Raw genomic sequence first — 23723 nt, forward strand, 5'->3', positions numbered from 1 at the left:
TTGTGTTATTGTGTGACATTGGTGTATTAAAAGATTGAATCGGATTCACCGAAGTCACACAGTAACACAAACAAACTGACCAATCAAGACAGTGGTAGACGAACAACTCCTGTTTTCTGCAAGGTAAAATCACTGATTTCCCCAATGGAGTCTGGTTGAGTGAGAGAGAGCAATATTTGTTTTGTACAACGGCATTTTTTTTTCTTTTGCCAGAAAAGGCTAGCTGACGGCAAGGTAAAGTGGTGAAAATATTCTAAATATAGCGTACACTCAAATAAAACTTTTTTTTAGGTGGCTAAAATATGTTTTGCTGCTGACCCTGTCCACAGCTTCTGCACTGGTACTCCACTCTGCTTCTCCAAACTAGGGGCTTAATTACCGCCATCAACTGTAGGTAACACACTGACCATCAGTAAGTACCTCATTCGGCCCCACTTTAAATAATCAGAACTATCCCTTTAAGATTGTCAATACAGATGCTGAAATCACATCAGTGATTTAACTACTCTCACAACTTTCAGGAAATAAAAGTCTGTCGATGGCAGCTTGTCGACCTGTTATAACCAGCTCTTTTTGTCTGGTGCTTTTATTGTGGTTCATTTCTGTGTAGTAAAAATGGCAGCAGGAAGGAGGCCATTGACCTTTAAAGGAGCGGGAGTGGGAGATTCTCTTCTGCCAGACAATCTTCTTTTAGCCATTTGTCTGTTAAAACAATGCCAGACAATTCAGCCTAACGCTTACGCCTGTCTTATTTGCAAGACAAAAAAAGCACAAGATTCAGTGTCTTGGAAACTAATCTTGTAAATTAAACTCATAAAAGTCAGAAAATGTGAAGATGTTTTCCGCCTCATCGTCTGATCTCACTCTGATATTAACACGTACAAATTGTCTGTACAAGATTAACAGATATGTGGCTGTTTTATTACAGTTCTCCTGCTTCAAAGCTTTCTTCAAACATGGTGAAAATAATCTTTCCATTCTTGTGTTTGCATGCTTAAGTATTTTACGGTCTCTTCCACCACACACGTACACTCACAGGTCTTTGGCTTGGTGATTGAATTGCCCTTGACTCGTAATGACTTTCTTTTCGCCTGACTGACTGGGATTCCCGCACCAGTAAAGATTTTAAAATGTCCAGACAAAGGATGTTGACAACAAAGAGTGCCAGCCCTGTACTGTTGTTGCTCTTTACATGGTTACCAGCCTTCTTGTCGCTCCCTGTAGTAAGAAACAGTTGTAAGATGTTTACTAAGAGGACATCACCGCAGTAGGCGGTAACATACGTGTTACCTTGGACTCCCCTCAGTTCCCCCTATTCATGTGCGGAATCTCATTGTTGGTTGGGACATCATTCAGGCTGGTGTTTTAAGGCTGGAGGGAGGCTCCCAGTTCATTAGAGCTGTGTATCGAGGGTTGGAGTAGGAGAGGAGGCACTACGTCTTCTGGTTGACAGCGAGCTCAAGTGAATAGTCCCCCTCCAAAAGATTCACAGAGTTTCGGGTAGAAGGCCAAAAAGGCAGTGGAGTGGCTGAGCTGAGAGAAACCAGAGGGAAGATGGCACCTGCCAGTTTGGTTTTTGCCTGGTTACTGTTCACCATGAGGATGGTCACCTCGGCGGAGTATCTGGAGCCTGAGGAGGAGGAGGGTGAGCTCACATCACACACGCAAGAGTCAAGTGTCAGAGGTCAAACACACTGATTTTAAGGGAACACCTATTTCTTAAAGAGGTCATAAGGGAGTAATTTTTCATATTGACAATTGATGGTTGAATGTGTGTTTCACTGGCTGCAAGGAGCTTGAAATGTGGCTTCTAAAGGGACAACGTAATACTTCACTTAAAGTTAAAACTTTTTGTTTATAGTGGTGAAACTTTCTCTCACAGCTGCAGTAATTTAATTTGGTATTAAGCATGTAGCAGTAGTGAAATGAGTATTCAGATCTTTCACTTATAGGTAAAAGTAGCAATGCAATACAATTGCATGCAGGGCTACAACTAAAGATAATTTTCATTGCCAATTAATCTGCTGATTATTTTATCAATTAATCAATGAGTTGTTTGGTCAATAAAATGTCAGAAAATGCAGGAAAATGTCAGTGTTTAAGATGACGTCCTTGAACTTTTTTTGTTCACAGTCCAAAGGTATTTGGTTTACTGTCAGAGGAGTGAAGAAACAAGAAAATATTCACATTTGAGAAGCTGAGAATTTTGACATTTTTCTCCTTAAAAAATAACTCAACCGAATCAATTGATTATCAAAAAAATTAATTAAATAGCTGATGAGTAATTGACTTATCACTGCAGCTCTAATTTAAATTCTAAGTTCTGCATTCAAAACCTTACCAAAGTGCATTATGCAGCACAATGACCCCAGCTGGGCTTGTGTTATTGAGTTACTTATTATCACGTTGGATCATTATTTTTAATGCATTATCATGGAAGAAGCATTTTAATGTTGCAGCTCGTTGAGGTGGAGCTAGTTTTAAATATTTTTTATACTCTTGGGTAGTTTAATATCTAAAAATACATCATTTTAAGAATTTGTCATAAAACTTAATTTAAAAAGTTATTTTAGCGGTCAGATAAATGTTACACAGTAAAAAGTTCAATATTTGAGAACCACTGGTCTATGAGACTTAACATATGTGATTATACGCAGAGTAAATAGAAATATCTTTATTTTGACAGAATGGTAGAAAACCCAAAATACTCACAAGGGGTACAAATGTCAAAAATAATCAACCTCTCTTCATATTCTCTGAAAGGAATATTTTTTGTGTGAGAATTAATCTGTTTTTATTGTCTTTCTTTTAGAGCTCAATGAAACTGTCATTTGTACCAACGACCACATGGAGGTTGTTATTCCCAGCGCTTTTTTCCTCAACAAAGTGCCTCCAGTTTATGTAAGTGAGCACCAACAAAACTCAAAAGTATTTTCTTCCAACTTAGACATTCCTTAGTCGCGATATCCTAAATTATTTGCAGTTTGATTTTGCTTAAAAAAACAGATTTTTTTTTCTCCCTCCATGTTTAGGTTTGGGATTTGCATCTAAATGATCCAGAGTGCCGCGGTGTTGAGGTTGGAGACGACTACGTCTTCAGCATAAAGACAAACCTCTCCGACTGTGGGACCATAATGGTATCTTTCACCTTTGCTCAACATTTGCATTAACGTCTGTGACAGCGTGTTGGTCGGGCCGCGTCTGCAGCAGGAGTCAAACTAATCAAATGTCGCACGTGAACTCAGACATCCAGAACAACTCCTAACAAAGGATGAAGACATAAGCTTTAAACTATATGAAGACAAACTCCATTATTGACAATGTAAGGTCCCCGTCACAATAAATTACTTATTTTACGATGTCTACGGTTGTTATGGGAACAGGCCCCCAATCAGCAGCTTTTCACCGCCAAAAAAAGCAGTTTATCGCTCTTTGCATAACAGTAAAAGATAACTTGAAAAAGACCAGAGGCTTTTGCCACTTTTTCCTCTGCTGTGACGTAAACGTGGACAGTGAGGCTCTGTGTTCAGATGGAATTAGCTCATAGCAAGTATAATAAGATGGACAGAGAAAGGCACAAACTCTGAGCCCAGACAGAAGGGAGCGAAGAGAATAGAAGAGGGGGTGGGGGGCGTGTATGTCAAGAAAGAAGGGTGTCGTTGTTCCTTTTGCCTATAACAGAACCTTATTCACAGCAGCAAGGGGAGCCTGAATGGTGTTGTAGTTCTAAATTATCAGGATTTACATGGAAATGATGATTATTTGTTGATGTTCACTGAATAGGAAGGCCGTAAATCATCAGCCAACTAGCCCCCTGATGGTTTTAATCCATCCACTCTCATGGATTCTAACTTTTGGCGAGGTTTAAATCCCCACTTCAGCACACGAGTGTCCTTGAGTTGCTTGATTGGAATGCATGAAGGTTTTTCTTGTAAAGCGAGCAAAAGGTTAACGCAGCTTTCAGCAGGGAGGAAATCTCCCAGTACTCAACCTCAGCAGTTTTACAAGGTTTTTGCTCAGCGGCTGAGGAAAGTAAGTAAGCCTGCTCCGGATTAGACGGCCGTTGCTAAAGGAGAAGAATGCCATAGCTGTCAATCTCGCCTTCACCTTGAACTTAGGACGTTTTAAAGCCGCCCGTCAGACGAGGAGTGACTGAATTGTGGGGTTTAAAGGTCAGCCATTCTTACTGAAACATGACAGCGTCCTCGCTTGTGTTTCAGTGATGGTTCTGCCGTTTGTGAGACACAGAGCCTTCAGGGATAAGAGCAGGAGCCAGCGGGGTTCTGTGAAGACCTGTTGCTCGCTGCAGAGACCTGTCAGCGGTGCCCGTGGCGGGGGGTGGTGTGTTTACCCAGAGGTTGTAAAAGATGTCTCAAGTGTTAGAGCTCAGGCCAATTCATCCTGCTCAGTGAGCACAGAGGCCACCCTCCATCTGTACTCAGCAGGAGACCATCAAACTCTGGACGCAACCTTTTCACCCGTCCGCATTTTACGGTTTCACCTACGTCAGCTGCCAACAGCTGAATATTGAACAGCTTTACTCACGTTTACAGTGTGTGAACGGATGATAACTGTAGAAGTCACAGCTTGGGAAAGAGGTTACATAAAGGAACCTTAATGGCTCCTGTTAGTTTTTTTAACAGGGGTGGCAATTGCTGGCGTTACTGTAATCAAGTTGTCTTTTTGGGCCCTTGTACTTAAGTCACTTTGTGATCTACTACTCCACTACTTTTAAAATTATAATTCACTCCTGATTAGGCCTACAATTTGAATTATACAAATATCCAAACCTTTCATCTGTGTTTTTGTAGCCAGTAAGGTCAATGAAAACCATGACCTACAGATGAAAAAACAAACAAAAAGCAAACAAACCCCCCCAAAACACTGCTGCAGGCACAGGTTTGACTGTGGCCACTGACCAGAGCAGAGCAGGAACAGGGAATAATTTAAACTGAAGATTTGGAGAAACAGAAGCAACTTTCAATTGAATGACTGCTTAGTAGTTTTTCAGAAGAATACTTTGTACTTTTACTTGAATATATTTTAAAACTAGTAGCTTCACTTATAGTTGAGTAATATGTCAGTAATGTAACACTACTTGTACTTGCGGACTTTTCCACCACTTTTTAATGAGTGCTGCAGCTTTGTCCATCTGACATGTGTCAACTGTATGCAGGAGACTGTCTCTAATATCTTGGATATTTGGACTATGTGAAAGTAGAGCCGCAAAGATTAGTCAATCGGTTAGCTGGCAACTTTTTAAATAAGTAATTGTTTAACAATTTTTTAAGCAAAAATGTCAAACTTTTGATGGTCCCAGGTTCACAAATTAGAGAATTCGCAGCTTTTCTCTGTCGGATATTTGGGGTTTTAGACTGTTGGTTGGATGTTTTGTGTTAATTTTCTGATATTTTATGGACCAAACAATTAACTGACTAATCAAGCAAATAAGATTAATTGATAGTGGAAATAATAAGTTGCAGCCCTGTAAAGCACTGCTGTTCTTGCACTGTGTGGAGTCAGTACTGTGAATGCAGGAGCCTGTTTATAACCACATCAGTCAGAAACCTGTTCAGCCTCTGAATGCTGTAAAGCTGACACAATCAGTCAAATTAAAGATGTATAACTGGGGTTTAGGATATTTTCACCGTTTTATTTGGCAAAGTAGTTAAATAAGTTAAACAAGGCAATGATCAGCAGATTAATAAATATGAAATAATAAATTGTTTAAATCCTGGAATGCTGTTAAACAAATTTTCTGCACTGATGGAACAGGTTTAGACATTCCTGTGTTCTGTTTTGATTCATTTTTCGCAGAGCCAGATGTTAGTTGAGTGTCGGTCAGTGGGTCAACAGAATTGTTGAGCCTCTTGATATGAAATACCTGCTCTCTTTAAACTCCCTTTCACTTAACATCCATGCCAGATTTCTGCAGTGGTTCTCACATGAAAGAGCACAGTGGATAGCTATTGTTTTATTGGCAAAAAAGAAATAAACATAGTAATTGTAACATTGTATGTGTCTTTCTCTCCTCAGGCCTCAGATGATACGCACATCATGTTCATAAACACCATACACAACAATGACACGGATATTATAACGAGAAACTACATCAACATAACATTTGTATGCCGCTACCCCATCAACTACATGGTCCAGCAACCCAACGGTGAAAACATGATCAAAGTTGATGTCAGGTAAGGCTTTACTTTTAATCTAATGTAGATTTACTCCTGAACAGACTGTGAAATTACTTGGTTTTAACATGTGGCTCTTCTCTCTACAGAACCATCACTCTGAACACAGAGGACGGGAACTTTTCAGTGTCAATGTTGTTGTACAAGGATGAAGCCTTTGAGGACAGATGGACGACTGTGCCGTCACTGACGCTGGATGACAACATCTTTGTCAGAGTTTTCATGGTAAATAACATTCGGAGACAAAGTACATTACTATTTTTCCTATTACAAAGAATTAAAAACTTAATACCTATACGGATGGCCACAAGTGTCACAGAAATGGTGAAAAAAAGAAAAAACTTATAATATAAACTGATAATTTAGCAACTAATTTGACAGTTAAAGTAATTCATACATTTCTTTACAAATTAATAAATATTTATGATTAAATATCAATGTACAAAACCAGTAAATCTATAAATTATCATTGGAAAACATATTGATGAGTTCATAAATAAACAATGGAATTTAATATCTATTTGAAAATATAGTTTAAAAGGAGAAAAAAGTCTAAATAACTGGATTCACAATTAAATTGACCCTTTCTAGGTCCCGCCCCTTTTTGCTCTGTGATCCAATAACAGGTTGAGCTAGCTTGCTACCTGGTACAACAGTCATGCCTGTTTCCTGGGATGTAACAAGCTCTCTGATTGGTTGAATGATGTACTTATTGACCTACTGTGTTGTTTTTAATTTGAACTATTTATTGATGGATTAATATTTCTTTTGTAAATTATTTTTTAGAATTTCTACACTTGTTGCCCATTAAAATGTCAAATAATGACTTTCTTTAGTAATTTAGTCTATTTATAGATTAATAAATTAATTTGTTTTTTAAAAAAAAGCCTTAATGCACCGTTTTATTGCACAGTTGGTGGTTGATTAAATGGCTTATTACTATTTCCAAAACACTTGTGGTCCTCCAGCCTCAGCTTCTTACAAAATAAGAGTAAAAAGCCTGACAGATTGTTTGTGCTGAGTTTTTAACAACATAGTAAATCACTTAAAGTATTCTTAATATTGACAGCTATTTCTGGATAAGCTTGAGCTTGTTGTTACATGACGTTAAGCAATATGTTGTGTGTGACGGGTTGTGCCATGCAATGCTGGAAATCTAACACTCCACCCGTGACTGACCAGATAGTAATCTGAGTGTTTGCTATAACCTCTCGGTACAGCTGTTGTTTACGTACTATGAATCATCATTTTGTGGCCCCGGTGTGGAAAAGTATTAACTGTGTAAAAAAAATGACTTGACATGTCATCCAACCCTGTCTTGTCCTGCAGATACCGGCTCACCTGATGCTGCGTATAGAGAGATGCTGGGCTACACCGACCAGTGATCCATACAGCAACATTCAGTACACCTTCATCAGAGACAGGTCTGCCTCAGTATTATGCAATAAGACGAGAATAAGAATAGAAGGAAAATCTGTTGTTTTTCATTTGCCTTCTTGCAGGTGAAAACGTTAGAATATATAGATTAATATTTACATGTTTATACAAGTTACTTAATAGCTGGCATGTTGCAAGCATTTATGGAAATCTCTCTGGCCGTGTTGTTTCACCACACTTGCAAACAGCTCTAAGTCCTCTTACAGGAGCGCTGTTGAAATCTGAAATAAGAGAATTTGTTGCTTAGAGAGCTGGCCAGACAACAGCCCTCAGAGCCGGGTCATGTGACTCCTGTCTGAGAGGCCATATGCGTTTCAGTTCAACAGCTGTGCATGTCCTTGACAACCGGGCAGTATTTGGTACTGTTAGCAACAGCAGAGCAATGAAATGCCAGAGGGAAAAGAAAATACTCAAACAAATCTGTCTCTCACTTAGTGTTTAAATAATTTCTCAGCTCTGCCATTAATCACGTGGGCTGAAATCTGCTCTTTGTCTCTATTTTTAATGTATTTCATCTCAGATTTAAATCTCACTACCAGCAGGCCTCCCTGACTTCTTTGTCTCCCTCCCTCCCCGTAGCTGCCCCGTGTTGTCGAACGAACAGACCCTGAGCGTGCTGAAGAACGGCCAGGGTCCAGAGGCCATGTTCAGGATACAAATGTTCAAGTTTGTCGGTGGCTCATACACCAACGTCTTCCTCCACTGCAACGTACAGATCTGCCACAACAGCGTGGGGCAGTGCCAGCCTGTGAGTGAGCTCATTCCTCAGACTGGTAGTCAGAGGCCAGTTCAGACAAGTAGCACCACTATATGTGCAGCTTATGTCCCTAATATAGACCCATCAGCCTGGAAGTGTTGTTCAGCCATATGAGAGCTTGTAGTTAAACTGTCCTAATTTTAAATGTGCACTTGCTGACACTCAGTGTTGCAAAGTAACTAAGTACATTTACTCAAGTACTGTACTTATTTTGAGGTACTTTAATTGAGCATACTTAATTATCTGGACTTTTCTGGACTGGATTTTCCGCTACTTTTCTGTTCTACTCCACTACATCCCAGATGGAAATATTGTACTTTTTACTCTGCTATATTTATTTAATAACTTTAGTTACATATTCAGATTAGTATTACAAAATATAGTCAACGAATAAATGATAATATATTATTATAGACGAGAATTAAACTTTATTAATCCTCAGGAAGAAATTAACAACCTACTGGTAGTATATAAAGTACTTAAGAGGAGCTCCATCTTTATCAGCTGCAGAATTTAAGTGATGAGCACATTTATGCATTATATATTATTAAAATCCAATAATATAATACATTAGAGTTAAAGATACTAGAATTTTAAACTTCCATAGAATACTAGTATAAAAAACGATACTCGATACCTCTTTTGATACCATGGCAAAAAGAAAGAAAAGTCCAAGGTGTACAAAATAGGATATTTTTTTTCTTACCAACTTGCACACAGTGCTGGTACAAAAAAAGTCACTGAACACTTTCTAGTTTTGCTGCAAGCCAATTTCAGACAGTACAGTAAAGACTGAACTGAACTTGAGGTCTTGAATCAGAACTTACATAATTTCTGTCAGATGTTATTATCGAAGTATCAATACTTTTGACAACCTTGATACTTGTAATTCTAAAATGGGCTATTCTGCATAAAGAGTACTTTCATTTTTGATACTTTAAGTTAGACCCTGACCAAAACAGTTATTTTTTAGGTCTGATGACAATAACAATAATAATGGGTTAAGAATTCCTGTATCGGCCAATATTACAGTGATCCCTCAACTATGTGTTGTTGAACAATAAACTGAAGTGTCCAAAATGACATCAGGGTACTACAGTAAACTTTAGCTGGTATGTTTAATTATTATAAATAAATATAAATACTAAAAACACAAATGGAACAAACAATATTTATATATTGTAATAAGAAAAAGGATCAAATATGCATAATTTAAATCTCCTTCTGCTTCTTTCTCAGTATTTTGGGGGCTTTTGTGTCTTTATTAGAATAGGACAGCTTAAGATATGACAGGAAAGGGGGGAGAGAGTGAGGGGATAAAACGCAGTAAAGGGCCACAGACGGGAATTGACCCCCACGGCTGCTGCAGAGGACTACAGCCCCGGCACACGCTCCACCAACTGAGCCACAGGGACACTTCTTTTTTTAACTTGCTAATGTAATATTCACTGTAGCTTTGCCTGGGAAAACCAAAACACAGGCTCGTTTCATCTGATTTCACAGAGAATCCAACCCGGTGGCAGCCATTAAGAACAACTGTATAGAAATAGCAGATCCTCTCACTGATGGTCTTGTTAACTCACGTAGGTCATAAAGAGGCATCATAAATAAAGAAAACCTGTTTCATAACCACTTAAATATCGTTGTAGTAGCTATAAGTAAGGTTTTGAATGTAAGACTTTTACTTGTAACAGTATTTCTACACTGTGGTATTAGTACTTTGGCTTCAGTAAAGAATACTTGATGTACTTCTTCCACTTCTGTTGAGACTGAGACTGACAGCATCTTTCTTTCCTTCATGTTTTTGCCAAACAGAACTGTTCTGGTGAAGACGGCTTAATGAGGATACGGAGAGACATCCCTCTGTCCCACACAGTGTCTTATGGACCAATCAGACGACTACTAAACGATAGTGAAAAGCCCAACCTGAGTATGGTTGCATCTTTGATATAATCTCTGGGACTCATCTTTAGCTTTCAAAGCTTCAAAGCTTAGAGATTCTAGATACTCAATTCATGTGCAAAGTGGTGTTTCACCTGTGTCTTTTTCTCTGTAGATGCGGGCGGAGTCCCTCCTGTGGAGACTTTTGTCCTCGGGGGGCTGCTTGTCGTCTTGCTGCTGATCACAGGGGTGTTTGGGAGGCTGTGGCTTCGCTCTAGACGTTTCTACCCAGCGCAGGAGGCGCAGCTCACTCTGTCCAACATCCACCACATCTCAGAGGTGGCCTCATGAATCAGGGGATCGTCAGGGACCTTTTGGAGCAAAAACATGGACATACAAATACATAAACATGTACAAATACACACACATGTGTACAGGTGTGATTTATGATAATAATGAAAGTTTTACATATGTTTCTCTTCATAAAATAAATTTCCTGAATTGTAAGTAATTGACTTTAATAAAGGTGTCCCTCAAGTGTTGTCCCTGATTATTTTCTCCCTGTGGTGAAAAAGTGCAAGTAACATTTAAGTAACATTTTGAGGTACTTTACTTAGGTATTTCAATTTTATGAAACTTTATAACCCTACTAAACTGCAGAAGGAAATTTTGTTATTTGACACCACAACAATTACCAGACAACTATGATTACTTTGTATGTAAAATCTAAATCTGCAAAGCATTTTGTAGAAAAAAAATTATAAAATAGTTTAAGTTAGGTCCACCCTGACCAGCTACAGCATAAATGCTACTTACATGGCTATACATCTGTAATAATATCTAGTAATAACACACATTTACAATCACACATTTCAATGTTAATGTGTACTTTATGATATGAACTTATGTTTACTACATTTTAGTGCCAAGATTTTTGTACTTTTACTTCTTTAAAACTTTAAAGCAGAGCTTGTCACATCAGATTTAATATAGTTGAGTTTTGGAGTTTGGGTTTGTCATACAAAATAAGCAGTTTACAATATTGTTATTTTTTATTATTTTCTGACATTTTGTTTATGAAATTAATTTTGAAAAGGCAATAACTGCCAAATTAATTAATAATGAATTTCTGTCATTTGTTGCAATCCTGGAATGCTGATAATTGCTAAAATGCACTGATAAACAGGTTAGCATTAGACATGTTGTAATACGTCTGTGTAATATTTCTGTATCCAAATTTTTGGAGAGTCATGGGGTAACTGAGTGTAAGTGTGGGTCAGTGGGTCACCAGAACTGTTGAGCTGCTGGTCACGTTTTCATCGACCAAATTAAATGAAACATGTAAGGAGAGATGCCCTCCTCATATGAGACACCTGCTCTCTTCAAGCTGCTTTTTACTAAACAGCCATGCCGTGGATCTCATACAAACTAGCATAGAGGAGATCTATTCTTTTATTAATTAATAACTTAAAATTACACATTTAAGTCTTAATGTGTACTTTCTGATATTAGCCAAGGAAACTGAAAAAGTTTTGGTTTCCTTGATATTAACTGATATGTTAAATGCATTTTGCTGGTAAGATTTTTGTACTAAAACCTTTAATGCAGAGCTTGTGTTATTACAACTTTCAAAGTATAAAGTTTTATTCTATATTTTTCTCATCGAAAAAAGAAAATTGCATTAAAAGACCAAAACCAACAGTGTGCTAGTCTGCCCCTCAGCACTATCCAACTTCCCTACCCCCTTCTCGAACTAAAAATAGGCCACAAATATATTGTTTCATTTTAATAAGAGCTAAATAATTAAATAAAGTAGACGGACACTGTAGTTTTTAGCAAACTGAAGTAAATAATGAATTTGCTGGGGACTATTTCTGACAGATTAGTTCACAGTACTGAATATTTACAGCACTGGGACTAGGTATCTAGGATTCACACCAAACAAGCCACATACTGCCCATGTTCATGGTAGTGAAGGAACATGTCACTCAGTACAACAGTGTGGCTCACTGGTGTTTAATACTTTTTGGTCTGTGGCATTGTGGAGAAATATGCTTTATAAGATAAGATATAATTTTATTAATACTGAAGGAAATTCTTCTGTTAGAGATCACTCAACCATAACAGTAACACAAGAAAAAAAACAATGAAGTACTAAATATAAAGTATATAAGGAGTAATATAATAACAACAGAGGTGAGATAGGTTAAGTAAAATAGGTCAAATACATTAAAATAGAAAATGTAACAGTGGCAACGTTTTTTAAAGTATATTGCCAGTGCTATTTAAAAGTAATAAAAGTCATATCAGGCTTTGGCTACACAAGCAAGTTGGTAGGATCAATTCATTGTTGGTTCTAGACTTTTAATGGGATTGATATTGAGAAAAAATGGATTATTAACAGCTTTAGTGCTTCATCCACCACTAGTTTATCCTTATTTGTAAGTAATTTGAGTTGCCTGGCAAGAGTCTGTATCCAATAAAACCCAAAACTAACAGCAAAGACATTTCATGAGTGATTATGTGTAAAACTGCCCTCAGGGTATTCCCCAGTCTGTCTATTTCAGTGCTCTCTCATAGATCTGTGTCCATAAACCCAAATATGAAGGTCGTGTTTTAGCGGGGAACCCTTGATTTGCGAAACTCTCGTGAGATTTATACTCGTTATTTCTTCACTGTGTACAACACTATGTTTTATAATGTAACAACACTGTAGTTACGATCTGCATGGGTTGTTGGACAAAAGGCACTTGACTAGGGTTAGCGAAAGATCGTGATTTGCGCTTAATTTTAGTACTTTCGCGAGATCTTTCGCGGGTGTGGGGTTCCCTTCTAGACTGGACCCTAAATATGACTGGGCAGTTTACGTGATGACGTAGAACTGTGGCGTCCACACTCCAGGATCAACACAAACGCCGACCGAATAGTGCAGAGCAGCGAAGGACTGGGAGCCGGAGAACCAGCCACAGCCAGTTCATGTCACAAGAAGATTTGGACACATTCAGTACTCTGAGATGCTTATGGCGCTGTAATTTCTGTGTTGCTGATATCGACGGAACTGTTATAAGTTAAGAAATAGTGATAAAATACAACCTGGAGAGCCCCGTAATTCGGGTAAGCAGTTTCTAGAAGCTACCAGCTAGCTAGCTAACTGAGCATGCTAACGGAGTGCAACTGGCATGCTAACAGGCTGGCCATGTTGTTGGTGTTCTATTGTTTAATTTAACAAAGTTTTCTCACTCATTAATTCGCTCTTTCCTGTTGTGCAGTTATCGCGAAAACAACTTCTTGTAGTGTAGCATACGTTGGCGATGTAATTGGAGTTGAGAATATAATTTATTTTAACTGTTAGAACCGGCTGTTGCTGCTGTGTTGTTTGTGTTTTTAGCTGTTTGCTAACCTGCCAGCTCTGTTTGCGTAATTTAGCTAGCTGTTGCTGGACATCATGGCTGCAAAGACTTGAACAATAGCTCTGCTGTGTGGCTTTGCGGTTTCAGGGAATCACAGCATTGTTGTGGGTGTCTGAATTACTGGTTTTGTGTTTTAGCCATCATTCATTATTACACAAGTCCTTCTACGGAACTAACACAACCAATTAAGCCTTAGGCAAGTGATTCACAGGTATTTACCTCGTGGGTCTGTTGTGGCTTGTAGACAAACTGTTTGCATAATATGTTGAAAATGTGACTTGTCACCAAGCTCCATAAATGAAGTGCAGTTCTCAGAGCTCAAAGGTGAGGGGTCAGGTTTGCCCTTAAGTACTGGAAGAACCGGTGTCACCATGAAACCTAAGAAGGGTGTTGTGAAATGTTAGTGAACGGACTAAATACTTAGTCTCACACGTGCTCTCTTTCCACATGTTTACTAAGTTGCAGAATAATTTGAAGGCATGGGACTTGACGTGTGTTATGTCGGAGGGTTGCGTTGATCTCTGAGATAATGTAACACCAGCATGCTGTGGTCAGGCTGACTGCTCCATGTGCTTACTTAAAACACTGTTGTCGCAACGACGTGTTTGGTTTGTTGGGGCATGAGCTTGAAATTGTTTTTCCTCGGTGACCCGAGCCCTGCTTTCAGCTGTCCTAGACTTCTCAACCATTGTCCCAAGCTGGAATTCTTTATTTTTTATTCTACATAATAGATATAGTTTAATAATAATTTAGTTTTATTTTAATTTAGTTAGGTTTACCCACAATCATTTATGATAATTATTATTTTTATTATTCTTATATTTTTCATTGGTTGAGTTACTTTTTCTTGTTTCTTTCCACCTTGCATAAACATAATAATTAATTTTTTATCAACTGTCATCTGTCCTAGAATTATCAGTGACACTGTAACCCTTTGTGTCCCAGGTACTGTTTTGATTTCCCTTAGGAGAACAGGACATCTTTAATTTTGAGTGCTGGCTAGGACTTCTAGGATTCTGGGGCTTGCAGTCGATATGTGACAATATTATAAGCCCACTTAACACAGGATGAGGGGAAAAAGACTCACTGCAGCAAGAATAAATTAAACTCGGTTAACCTGGTAAAGGCGTTGTTGCCTCTTCATACGAAAAACTGATGTGGACACAGTGAACCATTTAAATGTTTGAGTGCGCTTAGGTGGAAGTGGTGATACAGATGTGCAGCATGGGTATTTCAAAATAAAGGCGGTCTTAAACATGATGATGTGGATTGATGTTTTCACTTTGCATTGATCATATTATATTGTTGAATTGATGGATTGTTGCACCTCTCTTGATACATATATTTCTTGCTGACTTTGTTTCAGGGTTGACCACTACACCTTTTCCCTGCCAGAACCAGCTGGGTGAGGAGCAATACAGGAAAAATGGAGAACCTGCACTCCCACTGCCTTAAATGCATCAACAGAAGATGCATGGTAAGACCAGAGACAGGCATTTCCTGTGACCTCATTGGCTGTCCTCTTGTCTGTGGGGCAGTTTTTCACTCATGCAAACTAGAGGAACACCGTCTACTGTGTCCATATGAGCGGCTGCCATGCCTCAACAGCGGATTTGGCTGCCCATTCACTATTGCAAGGATCAAGATGGCAAAACACCTCGAGACGTGCCCAGCAAGTATAGTATGTTGTACTATGGAGTGGAATCGCTGGCCTGTGAGCTACTCTGATCGCAAGTCCTATGAAAACTTGAGCAAAGACTTTGATGAGGTGGAGCAACTTGACATGGCCTTGGCCCTGCAGGATCAGAGGATGTTGTTAGAATCCCTGAAGGTTACAACCACTGTGTCAAAGAATGGAGAGAAGGAAGTAGACGAAAGTGACAAAATGGCCACAGCATCAAGCCTGCCAGAGACAGTGCTAGGCAATGGGACTGTGGAAATGGAAGATGAGCCCTATAATGAGCTGTATAGAGCCTCCGTGGAGACAAGCAGAAGTTTAGCAGTGGCCTTGGACATCCTCACTAATTCTAAGGATATAGGTGCAATTGTTGGAAATTTAAATGGGGAAAAGAGCGACAAGAATGGAGCCCTCCACAATGGTGAAAACGGCGATAGTCATGTTTATGTTGCTGAGGGTGGGAAGAATGTAGATATGCAAGATAGTGACTCTGATTCAGAGTGTGAGCTTGGAGCAGTCGGTGGCGTGGACTGTGCAGTGGGAACAGATGGAGAAGAAGACAGTGGTTGGGCAGAAGAAAGCGATTTTGTAGAGCTGTTTTTTGAAGAGAAGGAAGACCCTATCGAGGAGCCAATAAATGATTCCAACCTAGTCTGGCCAGAGATGCCTCAGGATTACATGCCCGTTTTAGCACTGGAACGTCCAGTGCCTCCACAAGCACCACTTCCACCTCCAATGCCATTCCTGCTGTCTGATCACGTGATGAGAAATAACTTCTTACAACACTTACCTACTGAACTCAGGTACAGGTGTTTGGAGCGTAAACTACAGAATGTAGAAGTGCTTAGAGGAATAAGTATGTTTACATTTAACGGGCGCCGTGCTCTGCTGTCAGACCCTTACTTATTTCGGGCAAAGATGGAGGACAAAGCAGTAGACACGTCTGACCTGGAAGTAGCAGACGACCCAATGGGCCTCCATGGCATTGATCTCATCACTGCAGCTTTGCTCTTCTGCCTCGGTGACTCTCCAGGAGGCAGGGGAATCTCAGACAGCAGGTTTGTTGACGGCTACCACATTGACTTTGGTACTCAGACATTCTCCTTCCCTTCTGCCATTCTCGCAACCAACACCATGGTGGGGGATATTGCTTCAGCCTCTGCCTGCGATCACGCCAGCCCACAGCTTTCCAATCCAAGCCCCTTCCACACTCTCCGGCTGGACCTGGTGCTCGAATGTGTGGCTCGATACCAAACAAAGCAGCGCTCCATGTTCACGTTTGTGTGCGGGCAGCTGTTCCGGCGGGATGAGTTCTCGTCTCATTTCAAAAATGTTCACGGGGATATTCATGCCGGACTCAATGGCTGGATGGAGCAACGATGTCCCTTGGCTTACTACGGGTGTACCTACTCCCAAAGACGATTCTGCCCGTCTGTACAGGGCTTCAGAATCATCCACGACAGGCACCTCGGCTCTTTTGGGGTTCAGCCTGGTTTGCCTTTAAAAACTGGGGACAACCGCCCAAGAAACTCCCGCCACTTTGGCTCTCAGTGTGATCAGTTCAGCAGTCTTCCATTTGAGGTGTTGCAGCATGTAGCAAGCTTCCTGGACAGCTTCAGCCTGTGCCAGCTATCCAGAGTGTCCCGCACCATGAGGGAGGTGTGTGCCAGTCTGCTCCAGATGCGTGGCATGGTCGTCCTGCTGTGGGAGAAGAAACGGCGTGCTGATGGGTCTCCATCATGGCAAATCACAGACAAGGTTTGTCATTTTTTGCCATTTTAAAAAGCACATTATATTACCAGTTCACTGGTTTTCTTAAAGGTATAGTTCAAATTATTTGAAGTGGAATTGCATGAGGTATTTATCAATAGTCAGTGTATTACCAACAGTAGATGGCAGTTGGCACGACCCTAGTTTCTTTCTGAAGATTCCCCCAAGGGCTCATACAGGTAATCTGCCCCATGAGTTATGATTTAAAGGGACAGTTCACCACCAAAATCAAAAATACATATTTTTCCTCTGGCCTGCAGTGCTGTTTATCCATCTAAATAGTTTTGGTGTGACTTGCAGAGTTTAGGAAATATTAGCCGTGGAGCTGTCTTCCTTCTCCCAAATATAATGTGACTAAATGGCATTTGGCTTGGTGCTCAAAGACCCAAAAATATGCATTTGAAAAATTCAACACGGCTGTCTCTTTACAGAAATCAGGACCCGGTTATTCAAGATAATCCACAGGCCCTATTGTGAGCAGTTTCATGTCAAATATTTAACTGATATAACAGCTGTTTCCCATCAGAAAAAGGCTATCTGATGGCGGGGTAAAGCTGTGGAAATATTCTAAACATAGCATACACTCACAATTTGTTTTAGGTGGTCAAGTGGTAAGTGACTAAAATACGTTCTGCTGCTGACCCTGTCCACAGCAGCTAATTGCTTAGTTTCCATGGTGGTACTCACTGCATCATCAAACTGGGTGTGAGCCAACTGGGATCTTCTGTAAATAACACAGTAACTATGAACAACTACCTCACACAACCCCACATCAAATAATAATAACTATCCTTTTTATGGAACCACTCATACTGCCACAGCATGAGGAGTAATAGATGGATTCTCTGTTGTTTGTTATTCAGGTGTGGCGCTTCAGCACAGCTTTCGGTACAGTGAACGAGTGGAAGTTTGCCGACATTGCCAGCATGGCCGATCACCTCAAGAAGTGCAAGTTCAATACGATCGCTCGCCGGGAAGAGGCGATCCCACTGCCGTGCATGTGCTTCACCAGAGAGCTCACAAAAGAGGGAAGGTGTTTACGTTCAGTTCTCAAACCAGTAGCATAAGATGAAATCATCTTTTGGACACTTCTGCGACCATTAGAACTCAAAATACCTGTCTATTTTCCTCCATTGTTTACAGACATTAGTCTCTTCCAGCCTCAAAATGATAGAAAACTGCTGGTTGGACGGTATAAACTGTTGGTTGTTCTTTGCTTCACAGTGGAAATGTAATCTACACTCCCATAAATGAGACAAAGCCAGTAGTGGGCTGATTTATACTTGAGTGAAGGCTGACGTGCTGCAATCACAGATATGGACTGTGAACAAGCAAATTAAGTTGCTAGCCTTGTATCTTCCCCTCTGATGGATTTATTAATACCAGTGTGCTGAAGTTGTACCCTTATCTACTCTGACATTGTGTAAATAATCAGATGTTTTGATGTAGATTTTTTTATTTTTATATCAAAAAGTCAGTACTGTGCTACAATGGAGGTGAGAGTAGAGCCTTAACTTATGATACACTTGATTTTCTAGACATGAGGTTGTTCAGAACATCTCAGTGAGATTTCTCTACTGCTTCTAGCTGGGACAGTTTACTGGTATCCTGCACGGTTTTATATCTTCTCCTGATACCTAGAGTGACCATTGTGTGTACTGCGTAGAGCTCATGGCTTTAATTCTACGTTTTAAGACTGACCAAACATCTGTGGTAGGTAGCTGTGCACAATGTATGACATATTAGAGGATGGTCATACTGTGGGTGTTGATTTTTGTTCACCAGCATAACGCATGTCACCATCATCATGTTTGGTGTTTTAAATATAGTGTGTTTTTGTGGTTTGGCATGTTGTAGGAGTGACAAAGGTGGTCCATCTTTTTTTTCTGATCTCTCCTCTGACTAATGGGCTGGCGTGTTAGTCAGGTGGGAGATGAAATAACAGAGTTCACCAAGCCAAATGGCAAAACATGTTTAGCTGTGGTCGGCTTGTGGTTTGTACTGAAGCCCAGAGAGGCAAGTGAGAAAAAGAAATTCTAGTGATCCATTTCTTCAGTCTGATCTAAATAGTTTTCTTTCCTGTGTTTATGACTTGAGAACAGGTGGGAAAAAAGGGTTTAAGGTCCTTAAAGGTCAAGTATGTGAGATTTACAGGGATTTATTGGCAGAAATAAAATATAATATTCATAGGCATGTTTTCGTCGGTGTACAACAACCTGAAAATAGCACGGACAACCCAAACACGAGGTCTAGAGAGAGAGCCTGTTGCGTTTTGTGCATCAGCCACTGTAAGTTCTCTTTCACACATAGACGAGGATAAAGACAGTAAAAATATGGTAATATGCAAATGATGATGATGATGTTGTTCTTATTCCACTTTCACCAATAGGAATTAGGCGGGGTGTTTGCAATCTGCAAGCTCTCGCTCAAAGGCCAGATACGATCTTCATCAAGAATATCAGAGTAAACCTGATGAAGGTTGTCCAGACCAAAACGTCGGAAATTTAATAAATCAGCAGAAAGCGAGACAGCGTGCGGGAGTCTTTCTAGTTTTCTTCAACAAGGAAAGCTACCATGGCTTTTGCCCTTAAGGCCAATATTGTTGTCTTGTCAGCTGACAGTTATGTGGTTGCTGCCGCTGGCCCACAGATTACACTCCATTTAAACCGTTTTCCCAGCCCTCAATGTTACATGTTAAGCGGTGCACTGGTGTACTATAATGGAGCCGACCCAGTCCCATTGTGAATATGGGGCAGTGGAGTGTATTGTGGCCAAAATTAGTATTACAACAGCAAACACAGTAAAATGATCCTGACCCAAAAAAAAGACAGATGGGGACAAAATTAGGAACTTCAAAAGATCATACCAGCAGAACCTTTTATTTTTACCTGTCAGTTGAGAAAACAGGCGTCATGAACGCAGGAGAGAAAAGGATTCAGATCAGACTTTGATGGACTGCAAGATTTTTTTTTCCCTCACTCACTTCACAGGGTTTCTGTAGATTCGTCTGTGCTACCAGCAATTTTTACAAGTAACCAGCAGTTGTTTGTTGGTTGTTTTATACAAAAACCTAAATGTAGCAAGTAAAACGATGAATGTACTCAGCGAATATAAGAATCCATCAGCGACTGTGGTTAGTGAGCAGAGAGCGTGGTTTCCTTCTCTCAGTGTCAGACCTCATGAAACCCTGCAGGCCAGGTGTTAAGAAATATAATGGGCACACGCTTCCCTCCAGTAATGAGCATCACTAATTATATTCATTATTTATCATGGTTGTTGTGTGTTTTTTTGGCACTACATGTCCACTGTGTTAAAATGTTGGTGGTGTCTCAGGGTTGTAGCATGAAGCTTTGTCTCACAGTAGATTGCAAACTTGCAGAGAACGACACGACGACTTGTGAGCTATTTGATTACCGAGGGGTCTTAGAACTGACTGGCGTACCACTCAGTATTAAAATAACATAACGGTGTGTGTTGCAGTGCTGGACTAACAAATTACATGTTTTCAAGCTTGTCATCCATCAACACCGTGCTTATAACTGAGTAACTCAAATAGGCTACCAGCAAAAATGCAGATTGAATGTTTTTTGCAGTGATCAGACTTGTTGAACACCTTACTGTGTTTTTAGTTTGGATTAAGAAATGAAGGCGAATAACATGGACATGATATATTTTGCTCCCTTGTGTAAGAACTGTTTTGCAATGTGGAATGAAAATTGGTCAGAAATGTCACAGAAAAGTAACAGATTACTGGTAAGAAAAAGATGAATATTCCTATGGAGAAAATGTGTGTTTCTGTTGTTTTTATATTTTTGAAGTTTGACGTAAAGCCCAAACTAAGCTGTCTTTTTATTCTAATAAGTCCCAATCCATGTTTGTTTTTTTCTTATTTTTTTGTACTGGTACTTTTATTTTGAAAGGAAAAAAAGAAGCTGCCTCTGTAATGTCAAGATTTGTATTTGAATTATTGATTTGCACATGAAGGCATGTACTGTAAAATTTTAATCATGATGCTGAGGAGTTGTCTTTGCTCATGTAGCGGGAATTTTACTCCCTCATGTTTTGCATGTGAGTTTGAAGTCTTTGAAAAATGTATCAGTCAGTCCAGTTGCAAACTCATTTACACAGTTTATTTCTCAGGCACAGTGCATCGGTTTAGTACATTTTCATATTAACTGTTACATGTTTCTAAGCTTTTGTTGTAATTTCTGATCACATGCCCTCGTTCTTCGGGTTTAATTGATGGAGTGGATGACGTGAGCATTGAATCAGACTTTTGCTCTACTGAGGTTCATATACAATAAGACAAATGTTTTTCATCTGCAGCACACATATTGTTTTTTTTAGTAATGGCACCTGGAGTGTATCAACACTTTCATCAGCATTTTAAGTTTTGTTTTCACTCCTGCTGAAGTGTATTTTTCACCACAATATGCCAGCTTCATTTGTTTGACTTTTGAAGCATTTTAATAAAGAGGATCTCGGTTTTTAAATATGGAGTTTTATTTTTTTGTTCTTATATTGCAGCTGTTCTCAGCCATGTGCCTAAATGTTACAGGCTATCCTGATCAACAACACCTGGTTCACAGTGCTTTGTTTAACTCACTAATAAGATTTACATCTGATAACATAATTTCCTGGTTGAGGAAGAAAGTTTTGTAGTATGTGTGTGCGCACTGAAGCCTGTTTTTAGGTTGGGTATGACAAAAGAAATTCAATAAAGGAAAAACTGGTATTATTCGCCTGCTGGATTAAATCTCCCCAAACTTTACTGGACTAAAATAAGTAGGGCTGCAAGCAGGACCCCAAATTTACACCAGCAAAATGCTGGTAAAATATGCAAGTAGCTGGTATATTTGCCAAAAGAAAAGGTTATCTGTTGATCTATTTATTTTGAAATTCACTATCCATTTGGCTGGTGGATAAAGCAGTTAATTTCAGACCCTGTATATTTTATTATCAATTAAATCTACAGATTATTTTCTTTAGAAATTAAGTTCATAATATGTCAAATAATAACAATAATAATAATAATAATAATAATAATAATAATCAGGGGAAAGAAGAATCATATATAATCATATATATATATATATCAAAATTTATTAAAACTGTTTGATGCATTGTCAAGTAAACAAATCTAAATATCCAAAAATAAATTGCAGTTCTTTTTAATAAGGGGTTAAAATGTTGCTTTTTACAGGCCAATAAAGTCTTAGAAACTAATGCAGCCTGGATTCTCATTTTTTTAATCTCCAAAAGTTAAAGTTTGGGGACAGCATGTTCACATATGTTACAGCTAGATGGCGCCACGTCCACACAATTCACCTCATCTGATGAACAGGATTTTCCAGACAAATGTTTCCTCCACTGCGATGAGTTAGTATATGAATTAGCTTTGTCTCATTTTAACATACAGTATGTGTATGCTGTAGTACAAAGATAAAGGTCAGATATTGAGTGTAATTGATCGACATACTGAAAACTGAAAAATTTACGGTCTCAAATTGCAGAAATTTAACCTGTTTATCTTTTAAACCTGTGATTATTTAGATAATCACAAGTGATATAAGCAAACATTTTACGACTCGCATTAATGTCAGTCATCACAGGAAGGGTGGCATTTTTCCAACCATGTCTTTTTAATGTGTGTGGTTAGGTTAGGTTTTGTTTACATTTGGGCCAGATTGTGCCTCCAAATCTTGATTTAACGCCGAGATAAAAGAGTGAAGTGTGCTGCCTATATTTACCTAAAAAAAACCCTGCGATACAAAGGGAAACTCAAAACCTACTTACGGTTAATCAGCTGAGTCACGGTGTTTCCCCCCTCGGTGTCTGAACTCCCGTGGCTTTAAATGATAAACATGTAGCTATAATTAGCAATAACTTAGCAACTTGGAAATTGTTCTTTTTAAAGGGTCAGCGGTACATAAAACACAAAACTGTGGAGTATAACCCACCTTTTTCGCGGCAGCCATGTTGTCATTAAACAGCAAGTTAAACACAGGTGTTAGCAATGATACTAATTAAAGTTCCGTTACATCCAATCCAACAGAGCCACCGTCTGACTCTGAATCTTCATTCATTAACAAAAAGTTGTAAGGTTCACAATCGCTCATTTGTTTTTGATTTCAATTCAATGCTTAATTATTTTGCTATTTAAAAAAAAATAAAAAAAAGCGACAAGATTTTAAAATATTGATGAAAACCCGTGAAGTCGCTCTTTTCTGACGTCTGCTATTATTTATTTATTTAAATAATTTATAATATTTCAGTTTAGTTTTGTTTATTATTATATAATTTCCAGGATATTTATCTGCATTGACTTATTTTGTTTTCATCCTTATTTTTTATTTGATTTAATTTATTTTTTTGGTGCCTGGCGAAATATGTTATTTTCCTTAAGATAAAAAATAAAATTAATCAGATAAATTGGGCTGCCATTAAAAAGGTGTATTGTCTTGTCCCCAAATCAGAGCTGCACACAGACAGTGCTCGCAGTCATGGCCTGCATACAGTCTACTGTGTATGATCGATATCAACTCAGCATTCTGGCTTTCTTGTTATTCACGTGGTTGCAACGGATATCAATT

The 23723-nt window shown here is 39.1% G+C and overlaps 2 protein-coding genes and 1 long non-coding RNA gene across 3 annotated transcripts; 2 read left to right on the forward strand and 1 right to left on the reverse strand.

Moving 5' to 3' along the window:
* Positions 1-152: 152 nt before the first annotated feature.
* On the forward strand, positions 153-10814 carry LOC146311076 (pancreatic secretory granule membrane major glycoprotein GP2). The gene is made up of 9 exons (XM_084743210.1): positions 153-1645; positions 2813-2901; positions 3033-3137; positions 6037-6197; positions 6287-6422; positions 7527-7621; positions 8214-8382; positions 10207-10321; positions 10448-10814. Exons 1-9 carry the CDS (start codon positions 1555-1557, stop codon positions 10621-10623), a joined length of 1137 nt encoding a protein of 378 aa, XP_084599336.1. The 5' UTR covers positions 153-1554; the 3' UTR covers positions 10624-10814.
* Positions 10505-23205, reverse strand: LOC146311077 (uncharacterized). Its single transcript, XR_014772333.1, has 3 exons — positions 23091-23205; positions 22927-22979; positions 10505-10643 (listed from the first exon to the last, which is right to left on the reverse strand). It is a non-coding gene; the product is annotated as an uncharacterized LOC146311077 (long non-coding RNA).
* fbxo30a (F-box protein 30a) lies at positions 13247-18759 on the forward strand. The gene is made up of 3 exons (XM_084742606.1): positions 13247-13386; positions 15049-17118; positions 17994-18759. Exons 2-3 carry the CDS (start codon positions 15109-15111, stop codon positions 18195-18197), a joined length of 2214 nt encoding a protein of 737 aa, XP_084598732.1. The 5' UTR covers positions 13247-13386; positions 15049-15108; the 3' UTR covers positions 18198-18759.
* Positions 23206-23723: the final 518 nt, after the last annotated feature.

Source organism: Lutjanus erythropterus, chromosome 18, assembly GCF_056507025.1.
Source record: "Lutjanus erythropterus isolate fLutEry1 chromosome 18, fLutEry1.hap2, whole genome shotgun sequence".
Lineage (NCBI taxonomy): Eukaryota > Metazoa > Chordata > Actinopteri > Lutjaniformes > Lutjanidae > Lutjanus > Lutjanus erythropterus.